Source organism: Apteryx rowi, unplaced genomic scaffold, assembly GCF_003343035.1.
Source record: "Apteryx rowi isolate R43461 unplaced genomic scaffold, aptRow1 scaffold_735, whole genome shotgun sequence".
Lineage (NCBI taxonomy): Eukaryota > Metazoa > Chordata > Aves > Apterygiformes > Apterygidae > Apteryx > Apteryx rowi.
Genome location: NW_020451022.1, coordinates 176154 through 194049, shown reverse-complemented (window position 1 = coordinate 194049; position 17896 = coordinate 176154). Strand labels below are relative to the sequence as shown.

Genomic DNA, 17896 nt, shown 5'->3' with positions numbered 1-17896 from the left:
TACAAAAATTATGATGATGACCTGTTTTTTAACTCACACAGCCAAGGTCATAAATGAAAATTAGTGAGTCCAACTTAAGAGTTATCAGCTTTAACAATTTGCAGAGACATATAACTTCACAGACCTGTCAAAAATATGTCTTAGAGCTGAGATGCAAATGAAATGACATCTTCATAAGCACAAATGCTCTGTTTGCTCCTAATGTTACATTTTACAGATTTTTGCATTAGAGAGTTGGCTTATTTATAAATCATATCATTTGCAGAAAAAAATGAGATGTGTCTCAAAGGGCGCAACAGCAAATACAGCATTTAGCTACTTTGATTAGAGTTTAGGGCAGTACATCTCTTCACCTCCCCCCCCACCCCAATCTAGAGTATTCGAAATAGGAATTTTATTAACTTTATCTCCTTAATTTTATATATTGGAGATGAAAACCTGGTCTTATTGGGGTCCATCAGAGTTTTGCTGTTGATTTCAAGGAGCAAGGATTTCATTGAAGCTTTTATTTTTCTTGCATCTATATTGCTTATAGTTACATTTTTTTGTTATAGACATGCATGAAGTGGAAGAAATGTTGAATGAAAGGAAGACATTATTGCGTAGCTGTGGGTATCATAAATATAGCTAAGACAATGTCTATCCAATTCTGCTTTTGGTAGCATTGATAGAAAATGTAAAATCTCTCTCCTGATGTAAATTATTTTGAATCTATACAGTTCAATTATTTTGAATCTGATTTAAAAAAAGAATATGCAAATGAGAAACTTGCAAAAAATAAACTAACACTATGCAAAAATGAAATTCTGCCAGTCTGCCTTATTAAAATGACAATAAAATGGACATTTAACATATATCGTAACATGGATAGCATAAAAAAAAGCCACAGTCAAGAAATTAATGATATTGTTGGACGTTGAGTGCAGTTTTGAATTTATTTGCTGTTAATATAGAAATCAACATTATTGATCTGCTGTTAGTGTAAACTTTTCTTATGTTTGTATTTTGACAATATAATAGGACTTTTATGAAGGTGCATAAATTGTAGCAAACTATATGGGCAGAATTTCATTAAATTTACCTTTACATATTAGTCCAAAATAAATATTAAGCATTTACATAAAGTATATTTAATGCTCTGTGAACACAAGTTTTGAACAGCTCTGTACTTGTGCAGATTTCTTATCCTTAAGCTATACAGTAGGTAGTTCATTTATGATGGAAGAACATGATCATTTGTACAACAAGGACATATTTGTACATCTGTGCACTCCCTTTCAGGAGCAGCACAGAGCTAGAATTCATTTTGCTCCTGGATTTACTTCCAATAAATGAAAGGGTTGAGTAACCAACAGGCTGGCTAGACTTCCCTCCCTTCCTGTTCTCTGAGAGCCAGGTCTTTGCCCATTCCACCCTTCCTTCCTGTCTTAAAAGTGCAATCACAGAAAGATGAAAAAAGAAGTTATATTGACCTTTTATCCCTGCTGAAGACACACACTGTAAATTCAGCTGAGAAAGTATGGCATGAGGAGATTTAACAGGAGTCACTTTGACTTTTTATGGTGAGTGAAATTGTGTAGTTGAGATTTAGCAACACTATTGATACATGCTTCAGAGAATATGCAGAAAGATCAGATTGAAACAAGTTTCCACTTACAGTTAAATATTGTGATCTCTTGAAAGATACTTAGGTTTCAGCTATTTATTTTTTACTTACAAGCTTTTCATGATCTTAAAAATACATTCTTTTCTCAGAAAATTCTTTTGTCCTTCCTGGTTTTATACTCTTCCTCAGCAAACCATTTTTCTTTACATCCAATAATTAACAACTAGTGTTGTGCCAACCTCAGAAAAACTTCTTGCAAGCAATAGAGAAGCTATTGAAATGTCTAAGTGTCCTCAGCTGATAGTGAGTAGGAGTTTGCACTGACACAAACTGATTTATGTCTTTTAAGTGTTTAAGTGCCTTATTCTTGAAGGCTTTGGTATAATTTGGCTTGGGCTGCTGTAATTCTTCATGAAAGGCCTCCTGTCTCTGCTGCAGGCAATGCCTTCACACCATCTTCCACAGCAACTTGTTTTACATTTCAGGTAATAAAATATATTGAAAACACTGGATTGAAAACCTGTATACTTTCCTAAAATAGTACTTTTATAGAAACAGATTTTTTTTTTTTACAGAGGCAGTTGATATATCTTTCTACTTTAATGCTCCATGTTTAATTTTAAGCCATAATACCTGACTACAATCAAAATAATAATACTTTATCCTAAAAATGTTTCATAAACTTTAGACTACACATCACTGTGAATTAGTTAAGTTCTGAGGCTGAATAACTGAAAACTTACAGCAAAAGAGATCAGCTTTTATAGAAACTAGCTGTCATCCCAGAAAAGTTGTCATGTAAGGCCTTGAGAGTGTTTGAAAATAGTATTTAAGGTGCTTGGTCTCCTTGTTTTACTCTTGTCTTAGTCGTGGACTTCACATGAGCTTGGTCTTGTATGAGACGTTAGACTCTACTGTTGTTCTTCCACAAGCCTTTAAACATGCATGGTGTTTTAAGTTTAAGCAAGTGGGTAAACCTGCCAAGAGTTAATGACACAATCAATATACTTGACATGAAGTACAGTTTTCAGCACTTGGCTGCTGTTACTCAGCACTTTGCAGGATCAAGCCCTGCAGGATCTTGAAGAGGTCACAAAACTCTAGGTCAGTAATTCACTCATATTTTAAATAGATGTTATTCTCTTTTCCTAGAAAGTACTCAGATGCCATGGCTGTGAACATTCAGTTACAACAGGTATATAATCCTTTTGCATAATAATGGGGTTTTTTTTACCCTAGCTTTTGATCTTTTCATGTATTGCAACTTTATGGTTTTGCTGCAGTAGAATATTTAAGTCATAGTTCAGTAGTACTATGTTTAATGACGTTTCTGTARTTGGTGACACAGAGCATGTTAATAGTGAGTGAGCATCAATGCTCTTTACCAGTATGCTGCTAGAGCTGTTTGATCAGGAACTTTTTAGGAATGAGTTTTAACTATATTTTATCTATTTGTACACACAAAGATACATGCAACTATATATATTTTCCTGTGTATATATAAAGGAAAGAAATCTAGTTTAGTAGATTACTAGATTAGCAGAGACATCTAAGTAATCTAATTTGTGAGGCTAATAGTGAGATGCATCTGTATGTTCCGTTGGTTAAGATTGTTTCAGAGTTGGTTGGTTTTCTCAATATATTATGAGCTTGAAGAGGGGCATCCAGCTGTCAGATACAACCCATAAGACAGTGTAGCCGGTCCGTCACTTTTCCTTTCCTTATAATGTGATTCAGACTCCATGGCTGTTGACACTATGTAACAAAAAAATAAAAGTTCTCTGGTATGTTGTAAGATATAATACATATTTTTAATGCACTTCAGTATCATCCCTGGAAAGACACACAATCGAAATGCAGCACATTATATTTCTGCTTATGTTTCAACAGAAAATTCAGAATATTAACTCACTGCTTGTGGCACAGATTTAGAACTTCAGAGAAGAGATGAAAATAAGAAAGAACGTGTCTAACCATTGAATGAGTACTTTTTTTTAAGGAGAAGAGGAAGCTTGAACACCATTTGATTTGTTGTGTTTTCTCCACAGGTAATAAGCTCAATGAGCTCCCTTTCAGAATATTGCCTACCCTCTATTCTGCGCACTTTGTTTGATTGGTATAAAAGACAAAATGGCATAGAAGATGAATCTCATGAGTACAGACCAAGAACAAGCACTAAATCCAAAAGGTATAATTTTGAATATGTATACATGCATTATTGATGGATTCCAAGGTAAAATGTATTCCATTTCACCCATCAGCTTTTGTTGCATTCTAGTTGTTTGAGTGTTATTCTCACCTTCCTCTGCATCTTTTGGGAACTCTGCTCTCGGCTTTACATGGATGGAGTGCAGCTATCATGTATTTAAAATTATGCTCCTGTTAGTTCAAATATTGGTTCTGACTGCCATTTTTTTGATGCTGTAATGTCATTTAAATAGTGGTTTCTATAAACTGTTTCTGTCAGCTTTACTCTTGTGAGCAGGCAATAATTCTCTGACACTTGGAAGGATTTATTTTAGGTACAGCATTCTGGTTAGTCACAGAATTTCATATACACCTATCCTCAATCCAAAAAATTGCAGATCAGTTGAAGAGCTTTATGAAGCTTGACTTAGCTCTTACAACAAACAAGCAAACAAAAAGAAAAAGCCACAAACAAGTATCTTGATCTCTTTCAATATCAGTGACGGCTCAGTGCGCTAAGGCAACAGCTTGAGCTTGGCTTATACTGAGATCTGAACGTTTCCTACAGGTATATTCTTTTAACTTACAGTTTCTCTGAATACTTTGGTATTACCTTTACACACTTTTAACAAAACAGCATGAGAATCAACACTGGCAGATCTGCTGTTTGGAAATGCATTGGCAATTCCCCACATTAGGATCCCAATCCAGCAAGGCAATAGCTGCTGGAATGAAAGGGTAGGAACTGTTTTAGATACCTACAAGGTGGGCGTCTACCTGAATCAGACTCTTCAGGCCCTCTTTGTGGTCAGTGGAAGTCAATTAGATGTCTGCTTTTAAATGGAATGAATCGCTACCTTAACGTGCCTCTTTCTCTCCACTGACTGTTACAGGAGCCTGTTGCAGGGAGACCAGCTCAGATACAGGTATCTTCAGGAACACCAGCGAGAATCTGGTTGAAAGTCAGCTTAGCAGTGAAACAAGGCCGCTCTGTCAATTAATAGTGTTACAAAAAGTACATATAACCAGCCGTTTCTCAGGTTATCTGAAACAAAGAAAACCAAAATGAAAATAATTTATTTTGTCATTGATCAAGCAGAGCTCTTAAATGCCTGCTTAATTATAAGCACATAAGTACAATTGAAATCAGTGAAGTACTTACGTGTATAAGAATTACACTGGAATCTATTGTTTTCTCAGATGTCTTGCTTAAATCAGTGGTAGCTTTGCCTTGGAGAGACTGCAGGACTGGCCCTTTCAGCTTTCGTTTTACAAAAAGAATTGTTCATTTCATGTCAACTTTTCAATGTACTTTGAAACTGTGAACAGGTGATCCAAACAGATGTTGCTTGTATTGTAAGCTACTTACCTCAGACACGTATTCCTCCATAATGCTGCACACCAGGAATGCATTTTAACATCTTATAAATGATGCCAAAGTTAAAAAATAACACTAGAACAGTTTTAAAAAGAATATGTAGTTTGTTTATGAATTCTCAACCACTACTTTTATAGTGGTTTTCAGAATCCAACATGTCTAAATCTGAATTTGATAGCACAAAATATTTTATTCTGTTTGCCTCCAAAATGTAATTGAGTGCTATCAGCAGTGAAATTGAAATATAAAATCCATTTGTTATAGAATCTGAATTTTTTCTTTTTTAATTTTTTTTTTTCCTGAAAGAGTACTGTGTTGGTCTTAAGCTGGAAAAATTGAGGGGAGAAATGAAGAGTGGCATTTCAACATCTGAAAATTGGTGAATGTAACAAGTTAGATTTGTTCTATTTTTCTCAGATTTTAAGAGCATATCAATGCATTACTTTTTGAAATGCCGGACTACAATTTGATAAGTAAAATACAATCCACTGTCATCTGTATAGGTGTAACTGAAGAAGGCATATAATATAAATTATGGCACATCTTATAACACTGTGTTTCTTGTTTTGATTTTGCAGTGATGAACAGCAGAGGGACTATTTAATGGAAAGAAGAGATCTGGCTATTGATTTTATTTTTTCTTTAGTATTAATAGAAGTTTTGAAACAGGTATGGAATAAGTAATAAATGATGGGAATTACAGAATATTTTATCTTACAGCCTAATTTCAAGAATCTTACTTGTTTCTATTTCCATCTTAAAGAGTGTAATAAAAACATGAGCCCTAGCCTGCCTATTTGTTTATTGTTGTTCTTTCTTGCGCATATAGGATACACAGAATTCTGTGTTCATATAGACCTCACTTTGCCAAGTTCTTGGAGTTGAACTATTTATGCTCAACTAAGTAAACTTTAAATGGCTAGCTCATTTCAGTTATTTCATTAGCTAGCTGCTACCTATTTCAACTGGTATAATATTTGTGTAGGGAAGATAGCCAGGAGTAATACTAGCACTAAGGTATGCAGCTTAAAGTTTAATATATGTATACCAGTTATGTTTTATTTTGTTTTCAGATTCCTCTTCATCCTGTAATAGACAGTTTGGTACATGATGTTATTAACTTGGCTTTCAAGCACTTTAAATATAAAGAAGGGTAAGGCTCTTTTTCATATAAAAATGCTATGAAAAAAATACTTGCTGAATTGTTTACTTGTAGTGGTTTAAGCAGCCTGCTTTCTCAGCCATCTGACAAACAAAATTCTTTCTTATTTCATGCTAGGTACCTTGGTCCTAACACTGGAAATATGCATATTGTTGCAGATTTGTATGCAGAAGTGATAGGTGTTCTAGCTCAAGCAAAGTAAGTATAATTTAATACCTTACCTAAAGAAAATCTGAGAATTTTTACTTGGTCAGCATGTGGATATTCTGATTTTCTCACTTTCTTAAAAGAAAGTGTAAGAATAAATTTCAAGTCACCTGTTCACTCAGGTGTTCTAGGGCAGAGAAGCTGAGGAAATCACAGGCTTTCTCCTTCTAGTCAAGTGATTCTGAATAAATTCAACCAGACCACAGCAGCATTATTTTTCTTGTCTCATTGATGACATCTGTGGAAAGCCCCAAGGGCTGAAGAGACCTATTTCAATTAATCTTTTTTCTATATGCTATTTTTTCTCTTAACACGGCAAACCTAAAAATGACCATACTCCCCTGCAGCGACGTTTTAAAAATTCCTAGCAGTTATTTCATTTTAGAACTTAATGCAACTGCTTCTGAATCCCTCTTCCTGCATTTTTTACAGTAGATGGTACAACAGTGACATATAACACATTGTAGAGTCCGATCTTAAATTTTGAATCAGGAAACAGATAGATTCTGAAACTCATGTATCCAATATAACATCTCATCATGTGCTTACAACACAAAGCAATCAGAAGAGTGAAATCCACTGCCTCGACATAGACCTGTGTCAAAGATCTCACTCTCCTGACTGCTTGGTATTACTGACAGTGAGTCTGCTCTACGAAACCAAGCAACTTAGCCGAACTTGTTTTTTTAGCCAGGTATAGCCAAAACAGTTGGAGTTCCTGGAAATCATATAACTTTTCACAGACTTCACAGCCAGGTAAGGCTAAGGCCTTACCTGTGCTTCTCAATTTGCTTCGTCAAAGTGAAAAGATGAGTTGACATCTGGATTTGAAGCTTCAAGCTGACTGTCAAATACAGACTGGACTTGTGCTCTACTTGAGGATGTCATAATCATTAAGGGAAAGGACACTAGGAAACAGGGTTACCTGGTGGAGCCAATGAGATTCTTTTCTTGGTGCAGCAAAAAATCCCTAGAACCAAATGAAGTGTTAATGCTTGAAACATTAGGTTGTTTTCCACAGCTGCGACTGGCCGTCCTCTGATGGAGCTCAATCCAGTACATATGAACAGTTATATGTGCTTGCTCTGTGGAAGTAGGAGATGAAATTTTTTCTCCTCCTCCAATTCTGAAGGGCCTAGCTAAGATGTTCCTACCCCTATAAGTTTTCTTCCTGCCAACCTACTTCTTTCAACTCTGGTGTGTTCCCTGTCAGAGGTGGTAACAATGTGTTACCTGCTACACCTGCCCATAAAAATGACATTCTTTTCATATTGTCTCAGCAGGGACAGGAGGTCCTGTTGGCTGACCTTTCTGTATGGTATTTTAATGGATAATGTGTCTCAAAAGACATCAAAACAGGGGCACAAACCCTCCGCCCGCAGTTGTACCTAATGTTTAAGTGATACTGCAATGGCTACTAGGAAAAACTGAAGGCTAGAACGGCCTGTGTGAATATTTTTATGGCTAGCATTTAAGCATTTTCTTTTGAAAACATTGTATGTACTTCCAGGAAGACTATCTTTCATCCTGGATTTTCAAAATACATGTGATGGGTTATTTTAATGATGCTGTTAGCTCCTGTGTAAAAAAGGAGCCTGATATGAAAATAACTGGAAAGATACAGTTATTCAAAGGGACTAAGATCAGGCTGTACACCTTTTTCTTTTCTTGAGTTTATTGCRTTTGGGAAGTAGTTCACTCACACCATGAGGAGAAAGAGAAGCACATTTCCAACAGCCAGTGCTGTCAACTTGACCTAATGTTTATGTGCACCAGCGAAATCGTATTTATTCATATTTGACTGTAACAATGCAGGAAGTTAATAATAGTGTGCCAAATGAGGAACAAGTGAAAAAATACAGGAAATATGAGAGGGGATTCTTGAAGATTGTGCTAATATGTGAACTTCACACAAAAATAAATCTATTCACATATTGACTCAAATGATGTTTTACAACCAAAGTTGAAGCTTTTTTATGATTTTCCCCATTTACATACCTTCCAATACATTTCAAATAAATGTATACTGTTTTGTAACTAACAAATGTGATCTCATAGATTTCCTGCTGTAAAGAAGAAATTCATGGCTGAATTAAAAGAGCTACGGCATAAAGAACAAAGCCCATATGTGGTTCAAAGCATTATCAGTCTCATAATGGGAATGAAATTCTTTCGCATTAAGATGTATCCTGTGGAGGACTTTGAAGCTTCTCTTCAGTTTATGCAGGTAAAATTCTTAAGTACAGAACTGTGTTTTTCAGACCTCTTAAACTGAACTCCTCTTCATCTTTTCTGTAATACTTTGGGTGACTTCCTACATATCATTCCTACGTAAATATATGTACAACTACTTTCTGCTTGTTCTGAACTTCAACACTCCAGTCTCCATTCTCCTGAGCATACTAACTTCTCAGCAGCCTTACACCCCAAGTCCCCATACCCTGCCCTCTGACAGAAAGAGTTTTGGTTCTGTAAACCCCAAGCCTTCCACCCTGGCATCCCGCAGCCCTGCAGCCCTGCCTAGCAATCCCCCTCTGGCTGCACACAGCCTTCAAAGTGAATGTTCCAGTCTTGACATAGTTGCCAGAGAGGAGAGAAACTTCTTATGGAGAAAGACACAGAGGAAAAGACAAAGAAATGAGGAGGGAAGAAACAAAAGCTGGCTAGAATTTCCTTTGGATTTGTTGTCTTGCACCGTACCTTCACCCCCTTCCTGTAGGGTACATTCTCTACCCAACCAGTTTGAGAACCAGTAATACAGAGCATACTCTGTCATGAGTGCTTTAAACTAACAATTTATATTGTTTTATAAAAGGAAAGAAAGTCCTCTATGTTTAAACATTTTTAAAAGTCCACATTTCTAGTTAGTAGTATATGATGGGTTCCATTCCCACTAGCATGCTTATGTAGCTTAACTTCTTTTCCCTTCTTTCTTCTTGGAATCTCCATTATGACTGCTGGGTATGTAGGCAGTCATCTGCTGCTAAAATGAATGTTTTATATAAACTGCCATGTTAAGCTCAGCTTATTGATGCTTTCTACTTAGTGAAAAATAACCATATTCAATGTTAGATGCCCGCAAATAGGAATTTGACATTGGAATACAAATGCACATGCATTCAGACACACACAGCCGTTTCTGTAAGGACTAAATAGGAATCACCTAATATTTTAATTTTCCAGTGTGTTTTAAAACGTATTTAACAACACAGAAACAACTCATTTTTCTTCTTACCTCAAAGCAGCAAGTCCGAATTAGCCATGTTTCAGTAAATTAATACATTTTCTTCTGTGTCAACTTCACGTAAGTTATTCAGAGCTGGCAAGATATCAAAGTAGTGTGTGTTCAGTGCACGTGAGTAATATGAATGTCATTGTATTCTTATGATACAGCACTGCTGGGGTCCAGTGTTCACTGTTGTTGAAATCAGTGGCAAAACTCTCATACAGTAGGCTCAAAATCTGGATGGAAGTGGTCTCTACCTTCTTCTTCACTAGAATATCTAAGCACAAAGTTAACTCCTACCTGTACTACAATGTGTCATTAGATTCACTGTGTATGTAGGAAAACCAGTTTTGCTTAGTTCGATGAAATGCACACTGTTTGATTCTATGGGTAATCTATCTACTAGTTTAAGTACCTATGTGCAGTGCCAGAGCCAGAAGCTCTGTCACACCAGCTCTTCTCTAGTAGAGAGAGACACTTCTAAAGGGTGAGCTGATCTCAGGAGCGAGCTCCAGAGGCTCCAGAAGAGCCTGTGTTTCGCCACTGGCTGCAGAAGAAACCCAGGAAGACTACTGTCTTTGCATAAAGGTCTCAGCTGCGTAGTATAAATGGCTGAAGTGACTGAAGTTATATATGAAGGTATAGAATCCTGAATGTAGTCAGGAAAAATTCTGCATGGGATAAATTGTAAACTGTTTTGCATGCACGTGCAAAGAAAAGCAGCCTTCCTTGTAATGGCAGTGGTTGTTTTCACCTTGGACCCAGAGCAGAAAAAGTGACTAGAGCAACATGATTCTGTTGTCCTTCTCAGAGAAGTTGTACAGACAAACAGGAGTGAGCAGATGCTTATCTCCTCGTCCCTACTCTGGAGCAGCACAACTTATGTGCATAGTAGCTCCCTGCATGTTTAGGACAAAAGTACATTTTTACTTTCTCTACTCCGAATTGCAGGCTGGAATTTGTGGTGGTTTGAACCATGGGTTTCTTCCCTCACATAGCACAGTTCTATATTGACTCTTAATTTGAAATGTATCCAGCAATGAATTTTTTCTCAAAATATGTAAAGTTCCTTGCCTTGAGTATCTTACCAGAAAATTAAGTTCCTTTTCTGTCCTGTATGGCTCCCAGACCATTATGTAAAGCAGTGTTTTGGGCTATTATTCCTGTTCCTGAACATATACGCCGGCAAGGCTTGAGTTCAGCCCCTGAGTCCAGATCCCTTTCACTCCCTAAAGCAACAACTTGCACAGCTGGAATAAGCGGAGAGTTTCTGAATAATCATGCTTAGAGCAACAGAGCCTTGGTCTGTTTCAGGAGTTATGTCCGGCTTTGTGCTTGCTGCAGAATGCAAATTTAGATCTTAAGACACAAATCAAATGTTTTCTGTGGGATTTTCAAGATAAAAATAGGTAGTAACACATGATGTGCATTCAGCAAACATTTGGATGTCTTTGTTCCAGCTGATATACAATTTATGTTTCTCTTTTTTTGTTTTGTTTTGCTTTAGGAATGTGCACATTATTTCCTTGAAGTTAAAGACAAAGATATCAAGCATGCATTGGCAGGACTGTTTGTTGAAATTCTTGTCCCTGTAGCTGCTGTGAGTTTATTTTTTGTGTTGTTTGCATAATTTTGTTAAATTAGATAAAACAGCTTGTGAAATAATGAATTATTAACATGAAATTTTCTTTCAGGCTGTTAAAAATGAAGTGAATGTCCCCTGTCTGAGGAACTTTGTTGAAAGCCTGTATGATACAACACTTGAACTTTCCTCACGAAAGAAGCATTCCCTGGTTAGTAACCCTGAGAAGCAGAGGCTAAAATTCTTCATCAGTAATATCTCTGAGAAAGACTCTTGGGAAATTCCTAGAATTAGATGCAAAACTTATTTCTGCATTTGGCTTTATAACTAATACATTTCTATTTCCAGAAAAGGTTATTGTGTTTACAGAAATTAACTCTATTTAGTTTATTCAAAACATGGTATAAATCAATCTGAATCAAACAGATGTTTTCAGCTTCTGGGTTTATGATTATTAAATGGTTAGGTTTTCTTATACTTACTGTGTACAACCATTAGGAGGAGAGGAGAAAGAATAGAGTTCACTGCTTGTCAAGCGAGAACAAATGAGGCATGTGGGAACAGCTCTTTCAGAGGGCTTAAATAATACATTACAGGACCTAAAATACGTATAACACATGCCCTTTTAAATCAGTAGCTTGGCTACTGTGCTGCTCTCTATTTCATTTTTTTCTTGTAAGATGAACAGTGGCACAACAGTATATTTTTGGAAGCATGAGTTGATCTGAATTAAATGAAGATCTGAGTCAGTTTGACGCTGGCCGCCTTAAGCATCCTGTCTCTCCAACTGGGTCATCGCACGTCAGCACTGTGGCCTGAACTAATCCGTTTTGAAGTCTTGGACCTTTTCAGTAAAGAAAGTTATTGTTCATCCTTCCCTGTTCTATGTGAAAGTCGAAAAGGCTTCCCTGTTCCCAGCAAATGCCAGTCACTAGTACAAGCAAACCTTTCTGGGGGATTGCAGAAGTATGCTCGTCCCTGCTGCCACCGTTGTGTCAGTCCCCACTCAGTTCCGAGGAAGAGGCAGAGCATTCCCCTGGGGTGAAGTCCTGATCTGGTCTAAATTAGTGGGAGACTTGGAATGGATTTCGAATTTCACTCTTGTATTTACGTGTGATCTGATAAAACATTGTTGATACTACAGCAGGGTAAGAGCTTTGCTGTACAGTTTTCATGCTAGATAGATCTTTCCCAAACTAGTGGCTCTGCTTTCCAAAGTCAATAGTACGTGCTTGAGAAAGGATTGCACAGCTGGGGCTCTGTGTTTGATTGCTTGTCTACACATACCACACTGGCGGCTACATAGTTAAAAGTGACAAAATAAAATAGATTCCTGTGAGGGTGTGATTAGAAATGCAAACATTGCAAGGAGGAGGAGGGGGAAGGCAAACAGCTGGCAGAAATAGTTGCAGTGCATATTTTCAGGCTTCCTGGAAGAAAGCACACTCTTTAGAGTCTGAGGAGGACTTTCCGTTCCAGGATCAGTGTTTTGTGACTCGCTAGATTCAATGCGCAGGCAGGATGGGGCCATTCATCTCACCTCATTTTTCTATCTAAAGCCTGTTAAAAGTCTGAGCTAGCCATTGAGGCTCTCTTGATAGTGAACAGAGAGAATTAGGAACTTCCAGGAGATGATTTGTATCTTCTGTCCTAGGGCTCTGTCTTAGGATGGGGTGTATCACTCTTGGGATGTTGCTAAACTCTGTAACTGGTCTGTCGAGTATTCAACTATAATAGTCATAATGTTAATCTGGTAAGAAATCCCTCTGTAAGAAGGCAATTTGTGTTGTATATTATAGGATCGGAAGTTGGGTTTTATGGTGTATTTATACTTTGAGCTGTGACTTAAGTTAGAATTGTAGGATTAATTTTGAGAAACATTGTTTTTTTAAGGTACAGAAGGTTACCTTATTTTTTTAATTAACAATTTTAAAGTCCTGACTGGGTACATGAATATGAGAACTGAAACAGAAAAGGGGCTGAAACAGCAAAGTCAATTTCAAAATTAATAGGTACTTTTTAGCTTAATTTTTTTAGTCCAACATTTGCAAGATGAGCATCAAACAAAGTTGAGTGTTGACAAGGAGACCAACTTCCAGTATTTGAACTTCTGCTTTCTCCTTTGCCTCTTCTTATGTTTCAGTTCACAAGATGTCGCACCAGCAGACCTAGACATTGCCTGTAATTAAACACACTTCAGTAGGGTGTTTGATACATCTCCAAATAAATGTTGTGACTGCAGATTTTGAGGGATATTATGGTATTTGAGCATACACAAGTCCCAATAATCTGTGTGGGTCCTGCTGTTATTATATTACAGGGTAGTTATTTCCATGCTATCATTTCTGAGTTAACTGACAGAAATTAGCCCTGTGAGACTATAAAGTTGTGACCCATCTTTGTGTTTGTTAAACTGCTGTACACAGACTTTTGATTCATCCATAAAATATATCTATAACAGTTTCAGAGAAATGTTCCTTTTAAATTGTACCACTTAATGATATGTTTATGTAGGCTAATATGTATTGCACAAAATGGAGGAGTTAAAGCTTTACATTTACAGTAGTTCTCTGAAATTAGTTTAATGCTGTGTTGACATGCAAATAATATGGTATCATCATCCATGTCCTGTTTAGGCTTTGTATCCTTTGGTAACATGCCTGCTTTGTGTCAGTCAGAAGCAATTCTTTTTAAACAGATGGCATGTTTTCCTCAACAACTGCCTCTCCAATCTCAAGGTTAGTATCTTCTGGTTTTAATACTGTATTAAAACTTCATTAATATCTAGTACACAGTGTGCACTATTGATCTATTGTAAATCCATTTTAGGTGATTGTGCTGGATTATTGATATGATCTGATTCCATCCATAATTTTATTCCCTGACACTACAAATTGTTTAGCTATACAGGTTTTGTCAATAACAAAAAAAGTATTCTTCTACCTAGTTTGAATTTTTCCTGTTTTTCTTAATTGAACCAAGCCTGAGTCAAACAGCTGCACAACAGACAAGATTATCGACAAAAGTTGGTAGCTTGAGTGACAACCAAAACTGAACCAATGTTAACTTGTCTTTTTTTCCACAAAGGCATTCTCAAACAGAGCACCTGCTGCTCCTTTATCAAAATGTGGCTAGTTGCAACACACTGATTCCAGTGCCTCTTTCTGTCTAAGTTTCATTTAAAAAACCCTCTAAAACTAAACTGAGTACTTGAAGTTCTTTTTCTTCCATGTATCTATCCTTATTCCTTTACCATTTGCCAGATCTTTGAAGTTCAGGACTGTCTTTGCAATACAATCTGTGTTTCCTGACTAGCACATAGTGTTCAATACCTGTGTGCTAGTTATGGCTACTATTTTCCCATATTTCTTTCACTCGTGCAAAAACTAACATCCCATTCTGCACCCACGCTTAAGGTGGATCTGTACAAAAGGATGGCCCATGTCTACCCAAAAAGGCCATTATGAGCAGAGCACTGAGGTGGCTGGCTCAAAGCAAGAGCCTCTGGACTGCCACTTGATGGCCCTGTGGTTTGGAGGCCTCCACAAAAGCCACAGGTAGAAGGTGCAGCCCCTGTCTCAGCTCAGAGGCAAACTGTGGAGCGGATCTGTTATCCAAAGTTTGAAACAGAAAACTGCCTAAGACCAAAGAGACCCAAAGCCAGAGTCTTGTGCTCATTTAAAAGTTTCCAAAAAGAAACAGCAATCCAGATAATCCAGTTCAGTCCAGTGGATCCCAGATGCCACATTAATTAAACCACTTAAGCATGCACATGTCGATTTTTGTCCTTTCATTTTTGAATGTGAGCACTACATAATAATTTATTTTTAATTTATGTTTTTCATACCGAGTCTCCACCATAGAGCAACAGCTTTTGCATTGACAGAATTAATTGAAGATGAGGTTTTCTTTTCAGAGTCAAATTGAGTTGGTTTCAAATAGAGATTTTGAATCATAACACATTTAATTTATACTAAAATTGTATTTAGGGTTTTTGCTAACTTAAATAATATTAGAAAAGGTAGGTCAGATGCGTAAGCATCCCACAGCTTCAGAAATGGTTTATTGAGGAGCTGTGAGGCTATATCCTTTTGTCATTTCATTACAAAAACTATAAACCTTTGCATCCATTAAGAGTGAATATGCAGAACTTCCTCTCTAATTTGTGCTTGAAGTTTATTCTTACATTATGTGTTTCTTCTAGAATAAAGACCCCAAAATGGCTCGAGTTGCACTGGAATCTCTGTATAGACTACTATGGGTTTACATGATCAGAATTAAATGTGAAAGCAACACAGCTACCCAAAGGTAAGGTGCTATATTTGTAATGATAATCAGGCCTTGTAGACTGGATGTTGCTAGTGAAGACATGGTAATGTAGTAATGAAATAAAATAATTCAGTCAAATTTTAACAAACTAACAGGACAAAATGCCATGTTATCTTTTCATTTCAAAGAAAATATATGCTAGACTTTCTAAATGGGAAGGATTTCTAACATATGTTTCCAATAATTGAATAAGGTCCACCTGCTAATATCACTGCAATGACCAGAAATGTGCCTGATGCTTTTTTCCTTCTTTTACAGTCGACTTATTACTATTGTCACAACACTTTTCCCAAAAGGGTCCCGTGGTGTTGTGCCAAGAGATATGCCTCTTAACATCTTTGTGAAGATAATACAGTTTATTGCACAGGTATGCGAGATTCATGTGTATGCATTTCCAAATAATGAATAATTTGTTTTCCTAATAACAAATTAATGAATAAATAAACTTCTTTTATGTTACATTTTGCAACTGCATTGTCAGTATCTAGGCAAGGATAAAATTAAGTATCGAGTTGTTGCAATCTTCTTTGATGAACAGTTTTTGATTACTTTCATTCTACTGAAAATAAATAAAAATGTTTCCAGATGAACTCAAGTGCACTTTTTTGTCAGTTTTTGGAACTGCCAACAAGTTAGAAAATACATTTGTTGCCCGTCTCTGACTGTGGTTAAAGCTAAAAATAATGAGCCATATTTTGTCATGATACTGGAATCAGTCATACTATATATGACAGTGAAGTTGTACTGTTTTTAAAACAGTAACTCAGAAGAAAACCAAGTTCAGCGTGTAATTGACACACTTAGTTTTCACCAGTACAAAGGGGAATTGCTAAAATAAACTCTTCTTCAGTGCTGGAAATTTCATCTCTTTTATTACTTCAATTCAGAAAACATTCCCACTGAGCAGAAGCACTTAAGCACATACTTAAAGATAAAGTCTCTGAATAGGAATGAATTCAACAGATGCTTAAATTCTTCCCTGAACTGCGCCATCTGTGGATAAGCTTCTTTTATATGAAATAATGTGTTAGTAACGTAATTGCCATAGTTTAAATGAAATAATTAAAAGCCTTATTTCCAAAATGGCTCATTTTCTATTTAAATAATATGAATTAAGTAGCCAGAATTTCAGAATTTGTCAACATACAGCAGTGTTGAAAGCTTAGATCTGATAATATGTTCTGCATACTTCTGAAAATCTGGTTTTCCACACATTTAAATAAATCCTGATTAAACTGTTTTTCAATATTATATTGCCTTAAAGAAAATAAGTGGCAAAAATGATCAGTACAATGATTTGCAATATTTTTTCTGTTTTAGGAACGTTTAGATTTTGCAATGAAAGAAATTATCTTTGACTTTCTTTGTGTTGGAAAACCAGCAAAAGCTTTCAGTCTCAACCCTGAGGTATGACGTGCATCTGCGGGGTTTTTTTGAGTTTGTATATATTGTATTGTGTGATGTTTGCTTTCTGCTTACATTCTGAGTATGCTTTTACCTTTATCCAGTTTTAAGGCAAAATCTTGAACTTGATTTATTGGTAAAATAAATCTGTGGACTTTGATCTGTGTCACATTGTAGATTCTTGTCTCACGTTTTCTCAGTGAAGATTACCAAATGTGAAGTAGTGCAAATGCATAAAATGAAAAGGAAAAGACAGAGATAAATAAAACTATGGACCACACTATCTCCTTATCACTCTGCTGTCGATATGTGTAATGCCTTAACCCATTTTAAATAGAAAAATAAATTTCTTTAACAATCTCAACTTTTTTCAAAATATACTTTTACTGAAAAAGAATTAAAGATGACAAAAAAGAAAAAATTCTGGTAAACTAAGTTTTACCACTTTGACCGTGTAAATGACCACTAGTTTTAGTGTCATATGAGTCAGCTTTCTAGTGCTTTCACCAGAGAAAACAATTATCAGAAATATGAGAAACTGTAAAAAAACCAAGAAAACGATAAAAAAAATTTGAGATTGTCTCATAAAATATGTCCATATTAATCTTGTAGTATTATGCAGTCATATCCATTCACTAGGATGTTAAAAATAGAACAGATTGCCTTATTTGTAAAAATTCTATTTTATACAGAATCACAGAATCACAGAATGGTTGAGGTTGGAAGGGACCTCTGGAGATCATCTAGTCCAACCCCCCTGCTCAAGCAGGGTCACCTAGAGCACGTTGCACAGGATCGCATCCAGGCGGGTTTTG

The 17896-nt window shown here is 36.3% G+C and overlaps 1 protein-coding gene across 1 annotated transcript in view; it reads left to right on the top strand.

Moving 5' to 3' along the window:
• The window catches only part of FRY (FRY microtubule binding protein), a 230379-nt gene that overhangs the window by 101022 nt on the left and 111461 nt on the right, over positions 1–17896 (top strand). Inside the window, exons 4-14 of the mRNA XM_026087808.1 lie at positions 3655–3794; positions 5750–5840; positions 6245–6324; positions 6451–6531; positions 8599–8767; positions 11274–11366; positions 11461–11559; positions 13985–14086; positions 15553–15656; positions 15936–16044; positions 16998–17084. Coding sequence (XP_025943593.1) covers positions 3655–3794; positions 5750–5840; positions 6245–6324; positions 6451–6531; positions 8599–8767; positions 11274–11366; positions 11461–11559; positions 13985–14086; positions 15553–15656; positions 15936–16044; positions 16998–17084 — 1155 coding nt within the window. The remainder of the gene's footprint in view (positions 1–3654; positions 3795–5749; positions 5841–6244; positions 6325–6450; positions 6532–8598; positions 8768–11273; positions 11367–11460; positions 11560–13984; positions 14087–15552; positions 15657–15935; positions 16045–16997; positions 17085–17896) is intronic.